The sequence below is a fragment of the Lagopus muta genome, chromosome Z, assembly GCF_023343835.1.
Source record: "Lagopus muta isolate bLagMut1 chromosome Z, bLagMut1 primary, whole genome shotgun sequence".
Taxonomy (NCBI): domain Eukaryota; kingdom Metazoa; phylum Chordata; class Aves; order Galliformes; family Phasianidae; genus Lagopus; species Lagopus muta.
Genome location: NC_064472.1, coordinates 55799867 through 55817377, shown reverse-complemented (window position 1 = coordinate 55817377; position 17511 = coordinate 55799867). Strand labels below are relative to the sequence as shown.

At 41.0% G+C, this 17511-nt stretch overlaps 1 protein-coding gene across 6 annotated transcripts in view; it reads right to left on the bottom strand.

The window, feature by feature from the left end:
- NRG1 (neuregulin 1) overlaps nt 1-17511 on the bottom strand; it is a 452833-nt gene that overhangs the window by 127545 nt on the left and 307777 nt on the right. For all 6 annotated transcript variants that reach the window (XM_048931065.1, XM_048931060.1, XM_048931059.1 and 3 more), the window contains exons 2-3: nt 9005-9182; nt 2524-2648 (exon numbers count right to left, since the gene is read on the bottom strand). In XM_048931065.1, the coding sequence (XP_048787022.1) occupies nt 2524-2648; nt 9005-9159 (280 nt within the window). In that variant the 5' untranslated portion in view covers nt 9160-9182. The remainder of the gene's footprint in view (nt 1-2523; nt 2649-9004; nt 9183-17511) is intronic.

Genomic DNA, 17511 nt, shown 5'->3' with positions numbered 1-17511 from the left:
TAGTTCATGGACAGTGGGGCAACTTCACAAGCATGGCCAGGTGAGTATGCAGGTGCCAACGGTGCATACGACGTGCTTAATTAAAGGTAAGGTTCACAGATTACCAACAACCATTCTGTCTACCCTGAAGAAGTTCACCCTTCTCAGGGGTCCACATTGCAGTTTTCTACAGCTGGCTCCTGTGTTGTCCAGGACCCCAAAGTCTTCCCTAAAATCCCAATGGCAGGAAATTTATAAGAGCCTTTTTTTTTTTTTTTTTTTTTTTTTTAAGTTGATTCCTTTCTTTCCTTCTCCCTCCATAAAAGAGCAGGACCACACATATACGGGACCTGAATAATGACTATCCTTCAGGGCTCATTACCAAGTTTGGATCCCAAATCAGTCATTAAGCCAGCAAGGGGAAGAGGTCATGGAATGTGGTGGAAGAAGGGGTGAGGAGGTCAACAGTGCAGGGGGTCTGTCCCTGTTTGGAAAGCAGATGTTGCCCTCTGAGGCCTTAGGGATCCATTGCTCTTAAGTCACTAGATGTTGCCCATGCTGTTCTTCAACTCCAGGTGGAAAATACCAAGCTTAGCAGAAAAAAATAGGAACTATTTTACTGGTAATTTATAAGAAACAGTAAGCAAAGGGGGCTCAAATGTATGTGCGGCAACCAAATATGCATGATTGATTTAATCATCCAGTGAAGGCTGCCATGCCTGATTCTAGGTTATCAAATGTCACTGAGATGTTTCAGTTCAGATATCACTGCGTTTCCAGTTCAGATCTTCACTGAAAAGAGCCAGCTGCTACGTTTAGGTTGGATCCAATTTTTCCCTGTTTGCATGCATGATGGTGTTTTAAACAACTTATGTTTCACAACAAGATTAGACAAATTCTAACATATCGGTTACAAATTTACACTGAAAAGTTTGCCTGCAAATGTTCTCATTCAAATCCAGGCTCCTGATTCTTTGCAGTAGAAGTGTTTTGCTGTCATTCAGGACAGCCCAAAGGGAAGTTCAAAAATTTATGTCACAAAGTAGGAATTAAATCCTTCCCCACATAGGTCACCATTCCTTCTCTGAGGAAGTAATGGAGGATGCCCACACATTTTTTGTGTTTATTTGTACCACTGCCCAGGCACGGTGCCTACAGCAGAGTTTTGGAAACTCCAGTTCCTTGGAAACAGTATAGGAGCTTTCCATGTAAGCAGCTTGTGAGCAATCAAAAATTGTGTTCATGGAAACCAAGAGCATTTACTAAGCTGCACAGAAACACCTACACATTTTTGCTCCTAATAACATTCCAGTAAATAACACTTGATCTTTTATATGAGTCTCCTGACATCTGATCATGACTATAATACCAGACAGCTTATGTGAAATCTTAGCACTTGGGATTCTTCAGTTAATGAATTAGAATAGCAAATACACAATGTGAATACAGCCAAGCAATCACCATGTGACCACAAAACAGCAGATATCCAAAGACAAATCCGATTGGCAAAAGTTTACATTTGTTTTCCTATTTATTGAAATGCCTACATCCTGCTTTGGGGCACAATGTGGAACAGAAAAAGCACCACTGCGTAATTCCCGTTGGAATATCAGCTTCAAACTCATCTTATGTACACGCATAATGTATGCTTCCTTTGCTAATGACACTGTGTTTCTTTGATACTTCACCATGAGCTAGACACAGGAGTTTGAATTATCAGAACCACATTAGATAATGCCACTGTTAAGAAAGAGCATTTCAGCTGAACCACCACCTTCAAAGCACGTGCAAGGAGAAACAGTACTGTTAAAACATTTATGTACAAGAAAACACTTCTTAAATCCTGCAAGGAGCATTCAGAACTATCAGTGAAACGAAGTGAAGGAGCTCTGCAAAAACAATTAACAAATCTATAATAATTTAAAATTGTTCAGGTAACTAAGAATCTCTATTCCTCCTGAAAAAAGTTTAAAATGCATCACATGAAGGTGCCTTAAGGTACATTCCTGCCTTTGAATAATATGCTTTTGTCTTTACTATGGTGGAAATCATGAAAAAAAACCCGAAAGCTATCAAAATCAGTGGAAGGAAAACTTGTGGCAATCAGAATCATGCAAATGGAAGAGAAGAAGGGAAGCTCTAGTTTAGAAGTGAAATTAAGACTTGTTTATGGTAAATGAAAGCTCCTCTACAGGACTCTCATGACTCTCCTATTCACACATATCACAAGAATTAAAATATTTCCTTTCCTTCATTATCTTCCCATCTCATCTATTTAGACTGTGACTTTAACTTCATGTTGGGAAGTCTATCACAGAAAAAGCCACAGGAGATCCAGAGGACACATCTTATTTGACCGAGTAAGGAAAGCCAAGCATCTCAATGACAGAGGTGCTTCATTTTCTCAGCACAAGTAATAGATTTCAGCATTTCTGCTTCCATTTCACTTGCACGTCTTCCTCCTCCTTGGGACTCTTTTGCCCTAATAACAGAAAAGTCAAGGTCTTTCTGAACACAATAGCAAAATAAAGAGCCAAGCCTTACCATTGGTGTCTGTGATGATAACACTGGCTTTAGTACTGTCATTCCCTAGTTTGCTGCTCACTCTGCATGCGTACTCCCCAGCGTCAGCCAACGTGGCTCTATAAATATGAAGCTCAGAGTATTTCCTGTGAAATGACAAAAAGCATGTAAGCGTCCTTTATTGGAGTAACAGTCACTGCATCAACTAATGCACTTTTACCCTCAACCGATTCTTATTTTCCATTCTTATACTCTGACAGATTAATACTAACCAGGTTGGAAAGAAGGGAAGACAGTAAAAAAAAATCTCTCTTCTACAAGATGCTGGAGAACAGGCATATCAATGAACTCAATTAAAGATGCTTCTTTATGCTTTTCTGCTTGAGAGGAGGCTTTGTTCTTGAAGGAAATCTCTGTAAAATAGCCTTCCTTCCTCAACTAAATTGTTGTCTATTCTGATGCCATGGAGATGGGTGTAATTTTAAAATAAATTACTCTTTTCTACAGGTTCACATTGCCAGTAGCAGAGTTCTGGGTAAGTACTGTAGCTTCCAACATTTGACTAAATAATCATGAGATTAGGACACACCACTCTCTTCAACAACCTCTGAAACCCCAATAGTAAATCATTCTCCAGCACTAACAAAAAATTATGGGCAGGAGCACAATTTGCATGAAGCTACAATTTGTTCCTGGCTCAGAGACGTAATTTAATCAGTCTCCAAGGTTTTGAGATTAGATTTCAAAATGCAGAACTCCTGCCTGCTCATTAATTTGGTAAGAACATGCTCTGGTGTCATTCAAGGGGTCCCCAACTCGTGATGTCAATAATCCCATTACTAAGACTGCAGAGAATGACTAGCTTGGGGAAAATATACAAATTACCAGTGTTTCTAGTTTCTGTTTAAAATAAGTGCTTTGTGGAAGTTTTTGCCTGTAGTAAAGCCCCTTCATTTATCCACAGAATAGTTGCTTAGTGGAGCGCATGAACACAGGCTTACCTATGTTAGCCTATCCTAACACTATGGACTACCCCCCCAAGGGGCAGAGGTTCTTGAGTCTAAAATCTCTTAGTCACACCAACAGGTACTGAGCAAATCAGTATCTGGGGAGCTGCTTTGCTTTAGCACAGCCACATTTTCCGACTCTTCATTCAGACTTTACAGCTGGTTACTCCTTCTGGGAACCATTGAGCAGGGCTGGGTTCACACCAAAGATTAGTCTTTGTAGCAGCAGTGCTTCTAGAGCAATCAAAATACTCAGCACTGCTTCCAGTGCGCCCTTCTGAGCCATCTCTCCCTTCGTTACAGTCAACCATCCCATCCATTGCTTATAAGCATCTCAGCCTTTCCTGCCTCTATGCAAATGTCCTAACATTGAGGATTCAGCACCATAGCCCTCATGGGATGTGACCACTGCGCCAGCAGGAATCCCCAACTCTACTTGAAACCTACATCACAAGCATTTCCTGTCATGCCGTGAAAAAAAAAGCTACTTTCCTGAGGCTACTGGCCTTCCAAGAAGAGGCAGCAGCCAACCTAGGATTATCAGTTTGCTATGGTTTGTTTCAAAGGTAAACAACTGAATAGTTGACAGTTTGGAGACTTTTCTCAGGTTCCCAATATTGGATTAATTTACTGGGCTGAATACCTCACTGCATTTCAGATAGCATGTAAGAGAAGACTCCAGCTGGTGGCAACAGTGAGTGAGTGAGTGAGTACAAGGGGAAAAGATACCGACAGAAGCTACTGTCTCTTTGGATGGAATTTTGCATCTAACAGCTACACTTAGCACCACAGTAAAAACAGCCTGCTATTTAACTTCCTGCCACCTATTCACACACCTCCCCTTAACTCTTGAAGACCTGTCCTGGAAGTAGTCTATACCATCTAACAGCTTGCATGGACATGTGATATTTCCTATATCCCATGGGTTATCTTTCAGCTACTCTAGCAGACATTTGTCTATAAGGAGAGCAGGCTGTAGCTTCAGGGTATTTCAAGAGAAAATATAAGCAGACTCCACTCTTTAGGGACCTCACTTTGATAAGCAAGCACAGCTGCAGCGATATCACTTTTATTTAGGCTCTCATTGTGTGTCTGCTGCAGTCTCTTTTCCTCTCTATGACATTAAGTAATATTGATGCAAACATCCTTCATGGCACTCTTGGCTTTTAGAAGCAGTAACTCTGTTTACCCTATACATTTTTTTTATTCTCTTCATTTTACATGACACCTACGAAGAAAGTTAAGGAAGTGAGGCTTCCTTTTATAACTTTAGGATGAGATTAAAATAGGTAAAACAACCATATGGCTTACAAATTTACTTTTAACAATCCAAATTTTGTCTTATTCATAGAAAAATTCTTCAAGAACAAGACATCAAACGAATATTTATAGCTGTAAGGATATTATCAAGACATATTATGACAGAATTCAAAACAGACAGAGCAGAAGATGACTCATGAATGGCTGTAAATGAAACAACCCTTTATAGCAATATGGCGCTCCAGCAGAACTCGCTTAAAGTAATTGATAAGGGATTTTATACCTAAATGCTTGTTCTGTTGTCGGTCTATACCATGCTACACCAAAAAATGCCTCTCCCTCCACAGTTCGCTCTGCTACATCTTTTGTCCATCAGTACTATGGCACTGCAGATCTTATATTCATACATGAAAGAGAAAAAATACATTGCAGAATACAGTCTCAGCCCACCTTATCTGACTGCTTGAATTCATTTTGCTTCCAGGCTCCATCTGTCATCCAGAATTGCCTGTCTGCGAACAAATATCCAGGCTAAGCTTGGATGAAACCCAAGATACAGGGCACTTGTACATAAAGTTTTCTCACGCACTGCTCTATCCAAAGCCATCAGCTCCTGCCCCAAAATCCTGTAATTTATGTAATGAAGAGAGCCTGACTCTGTACAGGATACTACCCAACACAGAACTGTGAGGTCTTCACATGCGTTTGAGATGCAGAGAAATAAAATGAAACATTGTCAGTAAAAGCAGATGAGCAGAAATGCTTGAACAGCAAGTGAAAAGGCCTTGCGTGGTGCTTAGATTTTACTGTGTCTACACTGACATAAAGAAATAGCTTAAACTTGTACAGATCCATCAATAGAAGATGGCATACTGAACCATGTACAGTCCTAAGAGCAGCAGAAACTCACTGGGTGTACACTGTTACTCCATGACAAATTTAGGGTAAAAATTGAGTATTTAAGTACCTTTCACCAAATTTTAAATTCTTAGTTTCTCTGGACTTTCCAGTGGGACAAGAAGGGGCACACGCATCTAGTGTGATTCATCTGCTGCACTGTAATGTCACTGAATGTTTGATCCTGCATCTTCTGAATCAACCACCCTAGAATCATCCTAGTGAGCTCAGTGGAGTGATCCCTGGAGCTCATTTTACGTGAAGGGCCAGTCTTCAGAAAGATAAGTCTAGAGGAAACCTGCACTGTCAAAGAGTCTTCTAAACTCTCAAAAATCTAGGAAAATGCAGTCAGCATCTGCTCCACTTCTGCAGATTTTGTGAAGCAGTAGCACTCACCCTGGGCAAATGTATTCAAAAATATCAAGCAGCATATTTTCCATGCCTGCTCCAGAAGCTAAGGTCTCCATTTTCTGTTTCTAAGCTAGAAACTTCATAATTCTTTTAGAAATTTTTGCAGTTTGTTAAAAAATCTCATGCTAAATATCCAGTGCTCAAACACATTTATTTTCTCCCCACAATGAACAAGTTTTGTTTTACCGCCACACAATGATGGCACAAAGCTGATTTTTTGTAAACCATGGAAATATAAAAAATCACTTCTGTCTCTCAGACACTACATAAAAATCAGCAAAGTTTTCATAAATGTATATAAAATATTATTCTCAAACGTTTGGATTGAAGGAGTCAAGACTGTGTTACCCTGTGTGCTAACAATGGTGCTGCAGAATATACCCTGTTTTTATGTAGACATTTGACCCCCAAAGTGGACGTTAATCCCAGGTAGCTCCACTACTACTCCAGCCTTCATTGATGATTTTCCTACACTTCACAGTAGAAAAGAATTCACATTAAAATACCTGTAGTAACAGTGTGGTACATGCATAGTAGTGCAGCACAGGTACACAGTAGTACAGCACAATAGTACAGCACAGGACAAACATTTATCAGTGTGTGTTGTCAGGAAAAATAAATATATAGAAAAAATGGAAAAACTCCACTTTGATCAATGATATTCCTGATTTATTTCCTTTTTTTCATTTGGAACAGGATTTTTTTAATGTGTATTTGTTTACTGTAATATGTACATCCTCTTATACATTCACTTTTTTACCACCTCTTCTTCCATTTTCCTCTAAATTTAGAGCACGTACCTGTCCCACTTTCTTTCTACATATCTATCTCCTCTAGGGCTGTTCACACCCACTCTATGCTGGAAGAACATGCAAACAGCAAAAGAAAAAAAAAAGGCAAAATACTGATATGTCCCCAAGATAAAATTTAAAAGCAAAAATGTAAGGAAAATCCTTCAGATATCAGCAAAAGCAAAATTTTCAAAGGCAACCCTTGTCTTCTCCCTTTTCGCATTCTATATCTAGTGATTTTCACATCTGTGAGCAGAAAGGCTTCTGTGTTCCATGCAGAAATCTCAGTTTTAAAACACAAAACGGAGACAGAAATTCTAAGGATGAGTGATATCCTTGGCTGGGGTAGCACATGTGTGAAATCTAAGTCTGCACTCTGCCCACTTACAGCGAAGGACAAGGAAATCAGATCTCCACTTTCCAGGAGGCAACTTTTTTCTTTTATTCCTTTTCTGTGTGCTATGTATCTTTTAGGGAATTTTAAATGTGTTTTCACATATAAACCTGAAAAATAGACTTCAGTGTTCCACGTGTACGCTCTAATAAGTGGCTGTTAGATAGTGTCCCTTCTGCCAACTCCTTTCTTTCCCCCTCCCCCTCCCTTTCCCCCTTTCTTTTCCACAAAACTTTGAGAGATGCTGGGATCATTCTAGAAGACCTATGGGTTTTAAAAACCATTTCATGCTGTCTCCACCATCTCCCAGTACTTGGTAGAAGCCAAGATAGTCACTGATCCAATGGTGCCTCCCTGACAAAGCCCCAGGAGGTGAAATCCCAGACACAGCGAATTTTATCGATAAACATTAGCCAAAATGTAACAGAAGGAAAAACACTTTGCCCCTCACAGACAGCGCTCTCCTGAGGACCAGGCTCTGATCTGAATATTTTCTGTGCAGACTAGAATGACAACACAACTCTGACAGAGACATACGGCAAATGGGTTCAGACAGTTTGCCAGGCTACCTGCCACCTGGAATGGCTCCATTTGACAAATGCTGGAAAGAGACATCACCAGTTCCTTTTTGCTGTCTGTGCTACTGTAGCACATGGGCTGCAGTGATGCTGCTCTGGACCCCTCCGTATTTCATCAACCTTTTGCTGGAGCATAAGAAACCATGGGGGAAGTCAGGGCATCTGGTTTTCAACCTGAACAAGTCTGGAAGGTCAAGTGCCTCTTTGATTTTCGATGCTGTTTTGCCTAGCAAGATGGGATTTGGTGAAGTATGTGGGCACTTAACATCTAAGAGGAAAAGACCTATTGTAGAGCCTAGCCCAAATCCTCATATGAAGAGAAGGCAAAGACCACTGCAGCAAGCTGCACTCCTCTATACTGATAGCAGAAGTGAGAGTTGGTGGGCTGGTTTCAGATTTCATGACTCCTTTCGATGAAGGAGCAGCCATAATCAAAACTTCTAAACATAACCAATAAAGTCGTGACCACACAGCAAAAGTCTTTTCCATCATCGATGCAAAAAATGCATTGTGTAGCTTCTTCTGCCTTCCCTGCAGAGAAAAGGCACTATCAATCCTTTGGCACTGATTAACAGTTATGTACTGGGGACACTTTCCACCAGGCAAAAAGAGATTTGCAAACTGTGCTAATCACATGGCATCTGCTAGACTTGTGCCTTTTCTGCATATTGCTGGAATGCCTCTAATGAAGGACTGCTGCAGGCTTGAATATCACACCTGGTGCCACTGCAGAAAGTATTCTTCTTCAGAACTATATTGCTTGCAAACCAAATCTCAAAAATATTTTCAAATCTACATTGCTCTGATGACTTTAAATGTTCTTGGACTTTAGACAACAAACATAAGGTATTTCTGTTCTCATTGGTAGTTTTAAAATGGCCTGTCTCCAAGGCTTGCTGGTTAAAAAGATAGCCTTTGGCTATCAGGACAGAAACATGCATTGGAAAGGAAAAATTATTTATGAAATATTTATGCCATACTACCACTTTATCCATACATTCAAAAAAACATGATGTCAGCGTCTGCTTCCTTAAAGTTCCTTTTGTAACTCATAGACTTTACCTTTGTGATACTGCAGTTAATACTTTCAGTGCTTGCTTTCTTTTGGACAGCCTTTTCCCCATCCCTCCCAGCCCCAATGGCAAGATGTGTCTCTGTACTTACTTTTGTTTTTTAGGAATCTTGACATTTTCAGGTCTGTTTTTTTTTGTTATTTCCTTCCCGTTCTTTAACCATTTGAATCTGAGCGCAGGATACTCTGAAGTGGTTTCACACCGTAGCACTAGCTTCTGACCCACAGCAACCTCTTGGTTTTTCATTTCCTTCAATTTGGGAGGCACCGCTAAAGAAATAAAAGAAAGAGATGGTGATTAGGCTGTTCTCAAAAAGGAAAACAGTGTTAAGTTAACCACAGCAGATATGGGCAAGCCACAGACAGCAAAACCTCAACCAGATAGGAAATGCTTCTGCACCAAAACATGATAAATAAGGGTAATTTGTGCATCATACACATTGAAGTAAAAGGAGAAGGATCTAATGACACTCTAGTTTATTCTTACATGAGTCCTACACGACAATCCTGCAGGCCATATGTATTCTGACAGAGAGCTAAAGTGTTGCTTCTAAATACGGTATGAAGCACTCACAACACTTAATTGATTGTGTGCACCTAACGTAGACACACACTGCCCCATACAGACTTGGTAGATAACACAGATGGAGGGCCTCTTGATGTGTTATTAATTTTGACTGCTATGAGTCAGTGGCTATCGAAAGGCTCCAGGTGCAACTTAAGTGACAGAGAGCTAAAAGCGTAAATACAAGCTCAACAGCTTCCCTGAGAGGGAAAGGCTCCTGCTCCAGCCAAACATTATAACCCACATTATACACCTAGCTCAAACCTCAGCTTGGCTATATCCTTTCCCTGAGGCAAGAGTCGATGGTCTTGGAAGCCCATCAAGAGAATCAATATCAATTAAGGATATTTTGGACCCAGAAGGGGACACTGCATTGATAACACTCAGCCAACAGCTCCCAAACACTGGTGGGCTCCAGCTGATGCATCTCAGTTATAAGCTATGTTGTTGCAAGTGTTTCTCATGTAGGCACATCAAACCATTTACGACTTCTTAAAATAGAGACCTCTAATAACTCTGCAACCAGTACTGGTCCTTGAGCACAAGCTTCGCGTGAAGATGTAGTGCCTCTGGGAATCGCAACTCTTCATGTGGCCTCACACATTAGCTGCAAAGCAGCCTTCACCAAGCTCCTGTAGCAAAGTAAACCACTTATTTCCCCTGAGGCTCAAGACAACACCTTTACCATGCAATTGCTCTTATGGGAAGCTACAGCTGGTCAGCTAATGGGTGACAGCATGTAAGTCTTCTTCAGCTCAGCCGTGTGCAGTTGTTAGCCTGTACTTTCAGGGAGCTGGTATTACAGTGCAGCACCTCTATCAAAGAGTAGTACTGTTCTTTGATTTTTAGACAGCTGCAATGCTGTCTGAGAAAATGAACGGCCACTATGGCCATGTGATTATCCACAACATGCAGATGAGGAGCTCTCAGCATGATGCCAACAGGTCTCCTGTACAGTCTTGTATAAGAAAATGTTTAATACCCAGGAGCATGCTTGATTATGTTTTGATGTTTACAGCTCTGTGTAATCATGGAGACTTGCTGACGTCACTTGCCCTTCATTATTATTCCAATTAGTCAAATATCAAGCAGCACCATCACAGCCTTAATTCCGAAAGATGGGTATGAAGTGATGCAGTGTGCATGCTCTCTGTGTGTTTGTCTGCCACAGACAGCAGCAATGCCTGTCCTGCACGTAAGGCAAACTTTCTGATCTCAGCACAGGACAGCGCAGGGAAGCCAGGGGAAATCTGATTTCCTTGGACACTGGGCCCAGAGCAGAGTGGCCTGAAGAGCGGTGGAAAGGGAAATGGGGCCTACAGTAACAGAGCCACTGAAGTGTAGCTGTCAAGCCACCAGAATGGAAGATACAAGGGGCAGGCACGTGGCCCAGGGCAGGGACAGAGCATCTCAGGCACTTCAACAGGCCAAGTGAGTGATGGAGTGATGGATCTTGTATGTTGATTTCCATTCCTTCACATTTGGACAATTCAGGAAATTCCTAAACATTCCCAAAATTCTACCTAAACAATTTTTACTTCTGGAAGAAACAGTGCCCACGTGCCATTTGGATATCAGTACGCTTAAATATGTATTCTTTTGTGAGTGAATGTAACTGTGCATGTATGTGTTCATCCACAAACATCTACACATGCACACGTGTAAATATTCAGATATTTACCCAAAAGAGAGGAAGAATTTTGAAAAATATCTACTTTTAAATTTTCCAACAAAAATAACTAGCATTAATTAAAACCTTTACAACTGAGACTGCACTGATAGCTTCATTCACTTAACACTTAAGGTTATAGTCCTTTGTCGCTACAGGAGAAACGAGGTATGAAATAAAGAGTAATATTTCTTATCTGAATATATTTCACTTGTTATACCTCTATTACATATCTTATATAAATAAAGAGGATAACCATGATTGCAAGGCTCAAATCTTTTTGTACTAAAGGCTTTGGCTGGTTATTGATTTTCCTGTCAACCTAGCAAGGTAAAACTGGGAATAAAAGAGAGATTTTGTTCCTGATTTTTATTTTAATTCAATATTATCTGCACAAAATGACTTGCAGATTTTTTTTCTCCTTAAGAACTGTCAACGAAAAAAAAGTGTTAAATTAATATGCTCAACTCTTGCCATAATTCAGGAGTTACCAGGAAACATAAAAGAGGATTTAATCAATGGCAGTGACCCTCACTAATTCACAGTAACTCGCTGTCCAAGCATGCAGCTCTCCAGGGAAAGCAGTAAAAGCTGTTCACAGACATGACAGAAAAGTCTGGTGTTCCCCCCCCCTCCTTTCTTTTCACTCACTCTATGTTTGTTTCCTTTCAGCTGCAGTTTTACAAAAGCTAATCAGACCTGCCAGGCATACAAGACAGCTCGTGCTGATAAAACTACAGCATTGTGTGTATGGATTGAGATCAGCCATGGTTCGCACTGTTGCAAGAGGTAGTTGAATTTTGTCACAGCTTGTGCCAGCTTCTCTGGATCTGGTAAGACAGGACCTTGTCTGAGGGATAAAAACGACTGCAATGGAGGCAAGAATATTTACGGTGACAACCAGATACTGCTCCTCAACAGGCAGCTCCCTCCTCATCTCCCCATCCCTTTCCACTCAGTCCCTGAGCCTGTCTCCTGACAGCTGGGCTCCTCTCCACCCCATCTTGCCACCTGTCATGGAGCACAGCTCCATCCACCACCAGGCCTTGTGTTCTGAGTGAGGCTGGGGGGAGACAGGCAGAAGGGGCAAGGAAAGTACCTTCTGAGTCTCCTGCACATGCATCGAAGATAAGATGCCATCTGGGACAGGGTGGCTTGGTCAAAATACAATCTCCATATCAAAAAGGGACTTGCAGCATTTACTGCAGAATGAGTTTTGGACAGTGCCATTGAAAGTCACTGCGGTACTGTGGCTGCAGAAGTCTCCCATGTGCCATCAATCATGAAATGACAAGGGCCAGAGAATAAAGAAAATAAACAGATCATGAAGAGGGACACTGGAAACTATCACCCTGAAATTGGCACTGCTTGAATGAAAGGTGTGGCAGGATTCACGGTATGTACTGCTTGTGCTGGAAATGTGCCGGAACCCGAGGGGGACCTCATGTCTACGAGTCAATCAGACATACAGAAAGGCTCCCGAATACAACCCCACAGCTTTCACACTTCCTACAACTTTCCATGCACTTCCCAGATTGGATAGGGTTTCTAGGAAAGCATTGGGATGGTAGCAACCAGAGGAGTTCTCACTGTGGCAAGCCCTACCAAACTGGCACTCCCATTGGCGAGATCCAGTGCTGTTGGGAGGGCATGACAGACTAAAGCATGCCAGCTCTAGATCTCTGCTTGTTTTGGTGGCTTGAATGCCTGTCATTTTTAGCTTTGTTTTTTTTTTTTTTCCTACTCAGAAATGTCTATCTACTGGCCTGCATTATATCATTGCAGATAAGGAACACAATTTTCCATATTCACCCGACAAAAGACACACTGGCTAGAGATAACTTCTCTCTGGACTTTGGTGAGTTTGGCAAAGCACAGCAATCTCCTCACCCTCAGTGTTTGATTGTGTAGTTAATCTCCGTGGAAGCTCAACACATTGAACAAATTAAACAGGAAACCTGCAAAATATTATCACACAACTACATGCTTTCAGCTGAAATTCCAGGAGGTACTTTTTTTTTTTTAACTTAGGAAGGCATAAGCCTTTCAAGAGTCTGAAGACCAGAATGTATTAGGCATGCTTGCCAGTATGCATATGTGCACAACTTGCCATGCAAAATTGTGACCAACAGTTTGGTGAGTGGTAATAGAAGCCACAACAATAACATCCATTCCCTTGGACTCAGATTTGCTTTTTTACTAGCACAGTGCTCACGACAGGTCAGTAATGCAAGACAAATTATATTATTTCCAAAAAGCCTTCTCTCCTTTCATATGAGATTGTAATCAAGCTCAGGCTTATCATAAGCAGGCCAGATTTTCTAAATCCTCTTGTAAAAACCATGTAAGCTACACTTTAAAATGTACACTCCTCCTGCCTGGACAAGTAAAAGAAAACAAAATGTTTTCTTGTTTTCTTTTGTTTTTAATCTCCCTATTGTTCTTTCAGCAACATTTGGATTCCGAACAGTTTTCAAAATCTGGCTATTTCATTCGAGCATAGTGAGTCTCTGTGCAGATTATATGTACGATAAAACACTGTGGGGAATGATAGATAATTCCCCACCAGGGTGGCTATTCAGTTGCTAGAGTAACTGGATATGAGCTAAGAGAAAGGAAAATCAAACAAATCATTTAGCTGCTTAAACAGAATTTTTTCAGTTCTGAACTCTATTTCAAAAATATGTCCAGATACATTTCAGCTTCTGGGTCTTGGCATGATTTGAATACTTATGTCTGCACAGAAGAGCTAAAGGAAAAATGCAAAAATAATGTTTTTCTTGAGTGCTACATGTAACAAATGCACAGAAAATCATTATTCCTGGTGATGCTAAAATAGATTTTTTTTTTTCAGAAATGTTAGCTATAAAGTTGGAACACCATATGAATGGCTAGTACCAAGTTAAGAAACAGATCAAAACATAGGCATAAAGCACTACAACTATGTTCTTGGAACACTGGACCAGGAAATGAACCAGTAAATGACACGGTAAATCAGAGTAACTACTCTCAAAAGACAATCACAAGGCCAACCACAACTCTGACTATTCTGACTGGGAATTGCTCATATCCAGCTGTGGATCTTTTGAGTCTAAAGTATTAGAAGAGGAGGCTCAAGGGAGACCTTATTGCTCTCTACAACTGCCTAAAAGGAGGTAGCAAGGTGGAAGTCAGCATCTTCTCTCAGCTAACAGGAAGATAGGAAGAGAGTGAATGGCCTCAGGTTGTAACAGATGGAGTTCAGGCTGGACTTTAGGAAACATTTCTTCTCAGAAGGAGTGGCGATGCAATGGCACAGGCCGCCCAGGGGTGTGGTGGAGTCACTGTTTCTGGACAAGAACCACGTGCATGTGGCACTGAAGGATGTGGTTAGTGAGCATGGTGGAGTTCTGGAGTTCTTCAATGCTAGTGATTCTGTGGTTCTATTAAGCCTGATAGATTTAAGCACAACAGTTCTGAAGTCTCGTTCCATCCTTTCAAAAGAATGGTGCACCAAACAAATTCAAAGTTGCCCCACTAAAGTACTGGTTTGTTCTGGATGAGATGCTTTCAAGTACATTTCACACCAGAATTCATTCATATTTATCCCAAGCACTGAAGCTATTCTCAGAGCTTTTGTTGATCTTTTTTTTTGTTCTTGTTGTCTATGATAGAAGCCCAGTAAACTGTTCCTAGGAGAAAGTCATGGCCATCTGATAACACAACATTTGGAAGGTAACATTTTAACAGGATACTCAAAATGGGTGTATAGAAAAAGCACTGTGCAAATGGAGAAGGTCTCCCAACTTCCCTTCACTTTACAAGTAAAAAGCATGTTCACTGCAGCCAGAAAAAGGATGGTAGTGAAAAATGGGCATGCCCAGAGAAGGATCATGCCCTTGAGGGAAAGGCTGAGAGTGTACATTTATTCAGCATAACAAGATAATGCCAGGCTATCCAGCCCCATGCAGTCACTCAAGATATCAGTTTCTGAGCTTAGACCTCCTTAGAGACAGGGTACTGCATTCATAGACAGCAAAATACAAGTTACATATGAGAAGCTGGGTGTGAGCAAGCATCTAACCTAAAGATTACAATTTAAAAGTCAACGCTTAATTTATTTACTGATGATCATGTCTGCAGGCACACACAGCCTGATTACATTAAATACTCACTCCTCTGCTTCACCATGCTGCAGCTGACTCCAACTAGCTGCATCCCTAATAAACTTTGATGATCTTGTTAGGCACTGTCAATACAAAAATCTGATCATACAGACTGAAAATGTGAAGACAGCGTAAAATAAATATATTTGACATCCAATAAGCAATTTAGGGACAACTGCTCATAAAGTCAATACAAAAATCTGCAGGTCCATATTTTACATACCTAAGTGCATGAAGGTAGACTCCAGAATCTTTATCTGAGCACTAAAAAGAAAGCAATTCAATGCACAGAAATGCTATCCAGGCATAAATCCCATGGATTTCAAGTGGATTTGCAAGTGCTTTTTTATTTTTGTCTTTTAAATAAGGCTGCTTTTGGTTTAGGAACTGAATTACAGGACTGCATTTTATAAAAGTTTGTCTCAAGTTGCGTGCCTTGAAGTCCAGCGAGGGGAGGATGGCCTGCTGCATCATACATATTTCTCTTTCTCTTTGTTCTCAAGAGCAAATATTTTAATCACTAATCTCTGTCGTTGCTTGAAAAAAGACATTCAATATGTCACCAAAGAGACTAGTACAGCTGAGACAACCACTGGAAAGTAAAGGCTATGACTGCACTGTTAGTAGTACTGCGTCTTAAATACGGCTCACACCCAAACTTGGAAGTCTCACCAGGTCAGTGAGCTCAGGGGAGTGCAAAATTTGAACTTTGGGTCTCAACGGTGGTACGTTTAAACACCCTAACGTGCCTCAATATCATGCTAGGAAGAGTGAGCACAAATGGGGGAAAAAAAAGAAATCAAGAAGGAAAGAGGTGCAACATAACAGCATTGCAAGTTAATTTGTATCTTTTGTATCTTTCACTTTGGTATCATATCATACTTTATCCCTTGCCGTAACAGTCGATTGCTAATGAAAGTCTATTTCTTGGTAAGTCCCTTCCCCCTTTGTTTATTTATTTATTTATTTAGGTAGATAGAACTTACACTTTTTTGACGAGTTTCTTAGAATTTTAGTCCATCTACCCAAGGTCTCTGAAGTCTGCAGCCATCTCCTCCTCTCCTTCTTACATTTCCTGTTCTCTGGCACACTCCTGTACTTGCCACCTTCAGAAAACTTATTGGGCTTAGTACTCATCTGGAATACTGTGTCCAGGCCTGGGGCACCCAGTACAGGAAGCTCTTGGAGTGGGTCCAGAGGAGGGCACTAAGATGATCAGAGGGCTGGAGCACCTCTGCTATGAGGAAAGGTTGAGGGAACTGAGATTGTTTAGTTTGGAGAAGAGAAGGCTCCGGGGAGACCTCATTGTGGCCTTCCAGTACTTGAAGGGAGTGTATAAACAGGAAGGGAAATTACTATTTACATGGGTTGATAGTGATAAGACAATGGGTAATGGTTTTAAACTAAGACAAGAGATTTAGGTTAGGTTCCTTTTAGGAGGAAGTTTTTCATGTAGAGGTTGGTGACAACAACCAGGGGCATCCCTGGAGGCATCCAAGGCCAGGCTGGATGTGGCTCTGGGCAGCCTGGTCTGGTGGTTGGTGACCCTGCACATAGCAGGGGGGCTGAAACTAGATGATCACTGTGGTACTTTTCAACCCAGGCCATTCTTCCATTCTATGAAAATACAGTCTTATGTGTTGAATTCTGTAAGCTTTTCATACCTTATGCACTTCCTTGTGTTTAGTAGCTCTTCATTCTATCTCCCTTACTCTTTGGCTGCCTCCCTTTCCTCTCAGAATCTCTCCAACCTTGTTTTCCTTACACATTGTTCCAACAAGCCTGAGGTGCTCACAAACCTAAGTTCTGATTGCTTCTTTGGCATGAACAAAATCAAAACGAAAAAGTAGGAATTAATTTGAAGGAAACAAGAATAAATGGAAAAGTGTAAAGACCTTTGGCACTTTCAAACTTCCCCTCCTCTCCTTCAAGTCCTTAGTGGTCAAGTCTCTTAGCAATAATCCATTTGTGGGATTTATGTGGGTGTTCAGCACAGACTATGACAGGACAGAGGCCCACAAAAGCATGTGGAGTCTGTCTCCACTCACACTTAGTTAGAATTGCCTCACTAAAGGTTTTAGTAGTTGTTCTCAGTTTCAGTTGTTCTCAGTTCAGGTGCTTGTCACACATGGAGCAGAACGTGTGCCAGACCATTGTAGATGGAGGAGAAACTCACCTGGCCCTTTCAGATCACTGAGGTGGCCACCTATTGGGAACATC